This window comes from Oxyura jamaicensis, chromosome 4 (assembly GCF_011077185.1).
Source record: "Oxyura jamaicensis isolate SHBP4307 breed ruddy duck chromosome 4, BPBGC_Ojam_1.0, whole genome shotgun sequence".
Lineage (NCBI taxonomy): Eukaryota > Metazoa > Chordata > Aves > Anseriformes > Anatidae > Oxyura > Oxyura jamaicensis.
This window is the reverse complement of record NC_048896.1, coordinates 85,332,746-85,340,054: the sequence shown is the minus strand read 5'-3', so window position 1 is coordinate 85,340,054 and position 7,309 is coordinate 85,332,746. Positions and strand designations below refer to the sequence as shown.

Sequence of the window (7,309 nt, the reverse complement as noted above, 5' to 3'; positions counted from 1 at the left end):
ACGTCTTTCGCGGTGCAGCGCTGCCTGGAGCCCGGGCCGAGCTGAGGAAGAGCTCAAACACCCCCATCCTCCTTTCCTGGCCGTTCCGGGGACATGCTAAAGCACCTGTGCAGCGACCCGCTTTACACAAACGTCGGCGACCTCACCAGCCGAGCACCGGCAGGAAAATGCGGAGGAAGGGGAGCTGCCGGGGAAAAAGGTGCGAGCGGGATGCGGCTGGGGGGTTGGGGGGTGCGAGGGGGAACAGGGAGGGGGGTCCCCGCAGCCTCGGAGAGGGATGTAACCCCATGGGGGAGGCATGGAGCTGCCGAAAACCCCAAGGTGCCCGCTGGGGTGGCCAGGGTGCTGGGCACCTGCGGCGGGGGCGGAGCGCGGCGGCAGGCGGGGATGGGGCCGGGGCCGCCCGCGGGGCCGCGGGGACGGGCGGCGGGGACGGGCGGCGGCGATAGCTGCGGTGGTAGCTCCTCCTGCGCGACATGAGCACCGGCACAGGTAGGAGGCAGCGGGGGGACCCCCCCTTTACCCTCATATATGCATCGATCCAGCTATCGTGAGGGGGACTTTTTTTTTCCCCACTCCGTTCTCTTTTTTTGGGGGGGGGGGTGTGGGGTGGGGGGCAGCTGGAAATTGTGGACCGTCAAGATTTATATATGGAGAGCTCGAAGCCCGGGCGCCACCTGCACACCGCAGGGAGCCCCGTGGGGTGGGCTCAGCAGCTGGTGCCCCCCCAGTACCCCACCGAGCGTGTGGCAGGAGCCTGCTGCCCCCCTTCCCCGCCCAGCAGCCCCCAGTGAAGGAGCCTGCAGCTCATCAGAAAGGCTTAGGGTTGAAATATTGGGGTTGAAAGCTTGGCCTCTGCTCCTGGCTGATATTGCGTGCTGGCAGGAGAGGTGAAAACCATGCAGGTTTTGTCGGAGCACCAGCTGCGATTTTCACCCAGGAGATCAAGTTGCCCAGGGCAATACAGAAGTATTTTTTTATTTTTTTCCCCCTGTGATACATGCAGGATTTGTGAACAGGCTTGGAATTGTGTTTGCCAGCGATTCAGCATTTGTCTGCATTGGGTGGCACTGGGGGGTGATTGCTTCAGAGCTCAGCTGATCGCACAATATTACAGTCTTTAAGGCAAACACAGGGCTGTGCATAGGGAAAGGGGGAGGCTTTCAGAGCTGATTGTATATTTCATTTCTGAGCATAACTGTAGCTGCTAAATATACCCTCTGCCACAACAACAGGGAGATGTTGAATAGCTACAATTACGTGGTGACTCTGTATGTCAACACGCTTAATCACACCACATCCTCGCAGCGAGCCAAATGAGAGCCTAACGCAAACAAAGAGGAAGACGGGCTCCTTGTTAGAGCAGTGAGAGACCCGGGGTCAAACACCTGCCGGAGGCTTCAGATAAAAACGGAGCTTTGCATTTCCTCTATTGAAAGCGTAGCAATTTCCACATATGCCTATCAGCTGTGCTCCCGTGTGGTCTGTGCACAGAAGGCACGCTTCCAGCCTGCCAAGTGCCCAGGCTGGGGCAGGTGGGAGCAAAGCAAGCACATGTTCAGGGGTGCTGGAAATCCCGAGCCTTTCTCCTGCCTCTAAAGGAATCTAGATGGTTAACACAGATGGTGACATCTCCATTGGAGATGATTAAAGTCGAGCACAGAATCCTATCCTGTTCCCCATCTGTAATCTCCAACGGAAGAATATGCAGCACTGTGAAGCATTTAAATTCTGTAGCAGTAGAGCTGAGGCTGAGAAAGGGAGTAGAAAATTCCAGAGTTCCATCCTGAAAATGTTTTAAACAAAAATTTGATAGCTTGCAAAGTCAGAAACACAAAAGTTAGTGGATAACAGTCTAGTACAGATGAGACTTGACACAATTCTATCTCCATAATTGCACCAAATACAGCATAAATGAAAGAGCAGTAATGAACAGTGCCTAGATAAAAATAACATCCTGGGAAAAAGGGTGGAAAAGCCCCTGAGAGTCCTCAGCTCTCATTTGAAATTACAACTGGAAGTTTTAGGAGCATTGTTTTTAAGTATTGCTTTAGCTTTGATGTTGCCAGATTTTGATTTACCGTGTCTGTGTGGGCTATGTAAACAATTTGCAATCAATTTCTATGATAAATTAAATGTGGGGAGCCCACCTCTATTCTGCAAAAGCAATGGAAATTTTCTGTTAACATCAGTAGGGCAACTATCTTACAGCAAATTTAATGCCACAACTCACTTGAGTAAAATTACTGCTTACAAAAGATTTCCACCAAAATTGCTCTGGAAAGGCTGTAATTCAAAGCTCAGTGGTGGTGCTGTAGCAGAAGGATGTTTCTATCTCTGCCAAGAAAACCAGACTGAAATGTGGCACATAAGGTTCAAGGCATTGCTGCCATGTTTGTTGATCCAGGAGCGATCCTTCCTTGTGACGTGGAGTCTTTGTGGATCTCTACTTGCTACTCCAGAAGCCTTTGCTCAGTTTGTGTGTCTCGTGCTGATGTGCCACATCCCTGCCTGGATCCCTGCCATGCAGCCTTGCCGTTTAGATGTACAAATGGTTACATTTAGTAATGTGACTTAGTTTATGATACATAGATAGAGATAAACCATTTAAAGTGGCCCTATAGTACTTACTTTGAAATGTCATTCTGTATTAATGAACTACAGACTCATGGTACAGTTTTACATCTAGAAAACATATGATCATGTGGCATACGAAAACACAACTCAAATGTTATTAGTATTTATAGCATAATTAGATTTTCCCACACGTGATTATCCGCAGCTGAATTCCATACACTTACCTTTGACCTTGTCTGAAAACATTTCTAAGCAAGGGCTCATTCATAACCCCTATATACCTAGGAGAGTTGCATGAAATGGCTGTGTATTCAGGATCCTGAGCGTACTTTTAATAATTTATAATATGGTTATCAGCCTGATATCCCAGTTCCTTGCTGTCTTGAAATCATAGCAAAAAGAACAAAGTAGGTTAAAAAATTGAAATTGAGAAAACTAGGTTCCCATCAGTTCCCAGAAATAGGGTAACACAGTGTTGATTATTTAAGTACAAGAAGAATCACAGAGCTAATTACATACTAGGTGAATTATCTCAGATTAGATTAAATTAAATGTCATGACACAAATTCGCTTGGCTCTTTAGTCTCTAAACTGTTACATTAGAGGGAAAATTTGGTTGTGTGGATGAGAAAGCTGCTGACAGAGGTTCACAACCCAAATGGCGCATGGCCATAGCGGCACTTTGTTACAAAAGAGGTTGCACAGGCTGGTCACACTGGTTTCTGCCCTGCTGGGGAGATGCATAACTCCTTTTCAAAGTTCACATGTAAAGAGGCCAACGGAACCCTCCCTGGAGACAATAGTCTGGTTGTTTCAGACTAGTATATTTTCCTGTTTTACTTTTGGCCCTTCCTTTTGAGCAGTGGTAGCAGAGAGCATTAAATTACTTGATGAGAGCAGCAAGAGGTCACCTGATTTGGAGTTCTCCAACTAATGAAATATGTATGTGTGAAGATAATAATGCACAGTCCTCCAAGTTTAGTAATTAAACAGAATTAGAGCTACTTCATTTCCTTGTCATTTTAGCCATGGTACGATCTCCCTGAGAAAATATACAATGGCATGTCATTGCTGATGGTAATTCTTGCTCTGAAATTGAATTACGTGGAATATATAGGAAGCTGTATCTTAGGCTTCCTTAAGATTTTTTGGTTGAAGATTATTCTTTGCAGCATCATGTTCTTAGATGATCAGAACATACAGCACTGCTACAAGAGGGTGAAATAGGTCAGAAGAGATTATCAGGTGATAGCTTCATCAACTGGTAACTTCTGACTGCAGGACATCCCGCCTGCCACAGGCCTTTCTGTGCTACCCAAGCTCTACTCAGATGGGAAAGGTAGCTAGTTCTGCTTTAAAACACCCAGACATTTTGCTCCGTGAGTGAGGTATGCTTCTTGCCAACCTGCCCATCTTCCGCGTGGTGTCTGTGCAGCACTGAGTACCCTGTGTGGCTGCTCTTCTGGCTGCAGCTGGCTGCCACTTCAGCATGGTGGTAAAGCACTGTTGGTTTTGCTGCACAGGGGTTACATACTTAATGTCCAATATTCAACTTTATGATGGAAACACAGGGACAAAAATGTAAAGAGCTAAAAAAAAATAATTGAAAAATCAATTAAAGTGTGGCTGTTGAGGTACCTTTTTCCCTCTTTTCCTCTTTCTGAGACATGAGCTGGCCAATATTCAAGCAGTGAGGAAACCCCGATCATAGTTTTGCTGATTTTGACAAACCATTCACCTACCATTCACCCTCCACAGACCCCCAAATCCAGTCTGTGGAGATTTCTCTCTTCTGTCTGTTGCTGACTTGAAGCTCAGAGGAGAGTTTTCCAGTCGTGCTGGGGGGCTGCTGGTGCCATTAACTCATCTTCATACCCTAGGTTTTCAAAACAAGTGATCACAATAGTGAATGCAGCATACATGGGTGGAAGTGGAGCATGCTGCCTGGGGCTTTCACAAGGCAGGGATGACTGCTGGGATGGGAGCGGGCACAACCAGCAGCACTGCTGCGGCTTTCCTCATTCATCCCTCCAGCAGGCCACAGTCAGCCACAGCAGTGGGGGGCCTCAGAGATTATTGGACAATTTGCTGGCTCATTGTCTGCATCCTTAAGTATATCCTTTAGGCAAATATTTTGAAATTTAGATGATTTCCTGTGTCAAGATCTATTAGCGGTGTGTTAGGGCCTTGAGCTGTTACCGTCTGTAATGTTGGAGTGTTTTTTTTTTCATAGCTGGTTAGTTGATGCTAGTGCTCTGAAATCTAGATGGAATCTTGTTTTGCAGGAAGCAAAACAGTTATTTGTTTTTCCTTTCTAGAAAATGAATCTAAGAGGAATATAAGCTCCATTCAGTGACTAGTTCTGTCTGCTTTAGGAACAGTTTTTCTCCTTTTCTCTGTAAAAACAATTCTACTGGCATTAACCATATTGATCAATACCTCAATTTTGGAGATTTTCCTGATCATGTAGTACAAGTTGCTTGATCTGTAGTGAAGGAAATGAAAGTGTAACTGCAATTAGCCATGAAAAATAAAAATTAACATTCCTGAATAGTAAGATATCACTAAAGATGTTTTAAAAAGACTTTAATGTTCCCACAATATGGATTTTTTTTTTTTGCTATTTAGAAACCATTACTTTTTGAATTAAGCAATATTGTCACTGTTAAGCATAACAGACCACAATTGCTCCTCATGGTAGATAGGAGGAGAAAGCATGGTACCTCAGTTATTACTGTATGGTAGCTGCTCACAAACACAGCACTCCTTGAAAGTTTTCAAATATCTATTTTTTCATATCAGTCATTATATTTTTTCTATCAGTCATTACATTTCTATCAGTCTCTGATGCATCAAGACAGGATGAAATGTGATTGTCCTGTGTTTTTCCTCTTCCCTCTTGCCAAATTCTTATTTGGGAGACAAAAATAAATTTAGGTGTTAAAAAAAAGAAATCTGGCCTCTGCTGGTTTATGAAGTGAAATAACTGAATATAGTGTAAATGTGGACCAGTAAGCATATGGTAGTTGTGTTCCTTCAAGCCCATTTCAAAGGGTAAGAAAGTAAAATCAAATCTCTATAACTCTTTATAGGGTAAAATCCTTGGAGAAGAGGGAGAAGTTTAAATTTCATACATATGATATGCAGAAAAAGTCAAAGAACCTGTTATGCTTGAGTGTGCCATACAAGAGCTTTGGAAACTTCAGAAAATAGGTCATCAGAGCTCCTTCCCCTTATAGGTGTGTGATGTGTGGATTCACAGGTGGCAGCATACCTCAGAGGTAATAAGTAAGGCACTTTACTAGTTGTTGTCTAAGTAAGCACTGGGGTCTTCTCTAAACAATGCTAAATGGGACTAAATGAACGTGAGGTGGTTAATTCAGAGAGTTGTTGATCAGAGACCAATTTTTGCTTGATTTATTTCTACTTCTGTCAAGAAAGTTCACTGAGGTACATTTATAAATCCCAGATTGTTGCAGTATTGCAGTTTAAATGTGAATGATCTAGAAGTCATGAAAAATATGTTTCATCTTTATTTTCATCTCAGTTACTTGTGTTTACTTAATCCAGTTTACAGATTCTCTTGGTCCCTTTTCCTTTCCTGTTGGTGTTCTCAGTGTTGCAAACTTATTTTGGATCTGCAAGTTATTTCTCTTCTTTACCTTGTAACAGAACAGTGGGAGGTTTTAAGAGTTCATCTGACAAGTTTGCTTTTGATAGTTCTGTTGAGTTTGCCTTGCTCCTGTGTTTCTTTTGGCTTTGCAATATCAGCACCGTTAAAACAATTGCTTGATCACAGTTTTAGATATAACACAGATACAGAATACCCAATCTTTAAGGTTGTATGTATATAATTGTGTAGGGCACAGAGACCACAGAAAACCACAGAAACTGGCCTTGCTGACAGGAAGGCAGGAATGGAGTAGGATTTGCAGCCAACTCACATAAATGGAGTACAAGGCAATCTGGAACAGCTGGGCCTTCATATGTCTGTACGGTGGCGGTCTGGAGCAAACGTCTGGCAGCGCCTCCAACACCTTGCTCCTGTGACTCGCGCATATGCCATCCATTCTGCTGTCTGCTAACCTGGCTGCAAGGCGGGCTCTGGGTGCCAATTTTAGGGTTTCTGCTTGTGGCCTTTGTGGCCTGAGTTCCAATGTGCTCAGTGGTTCCTGAGCTACTCAGGCTAAATAAAGCGGAGCCGACCCAAATATAACGCGCTCTTGCCATTGCCTGGGGAGCAGGCCAGCACTGCACCTGAGCATGGGTTGTGGGTATGTGGTGGTGGTGACAGGCCAGCACAGGTTTGCAGGCCATCTGGAGCCCGTCCATGGCTCAGTGTGACTTTTGGGTACAGAGTTCCCACCCACATGGTTAACAAATCTTCCGCGAGGGGGAATCTCACTGCTCTCTTCAGCTGGAACCAGCCAGTGGGTGGCTGTAGGGAAGATCGAACCAAACCCTCCTCACAGGTATCTAGAGAAAGGGCATGAGGTGACAGCTAGGAGTTAGAACACAGGAAATTTGTGCTGGCTGTAAGGAGAATAAAAACAGCAAAAGGAGTACCTGAAATCTAGAAGAGTTTGCCCAGGGAGGCTGTAAAACCTCCATCCTCAGGGTTTTTCAAAATATATTTTGCAAAGGTCTGAGCAACCTGACCTCACTTTGAATATAGACCTGCAGTGTGTTGGACCTCTGGGTGTCCTATCCAGTCCCAAATTTTCTGAGGATC

General features: G+C 44.9%; 1 protein-coding gene across 14 annotated transcripts in view; it reads left to right on the top strand.

The window, feature by feature from the left end:
• Positions 1-7,309, top strand: part of ABLIM2 (actin binding LIM protein family member 2) — a 141,397-nt gene continuing 134,088 nt past the window's right edge. For 5 of the 14 annotated variants that reach the window (XM_035324453.1, XM_035324451.1, XM_035324452.1 and 2 more), the window contains exon 1: positions 3-199. In XM_035324453.1, the coding sequence (XP_035180344.1) occupies positions 94-199 (106 nt within the window). In that variant the 5' untranslated portion in view covers positions 3-93. Of the gene's footprint in view, positions 200-348; positions 493-7,309 lie in introns of those variants that run through there. The other 9 variants (XM_035324455.1, XM_035324449.1, XM_035324443.1 and 6 more) reach the window with 5 other exon arrangements.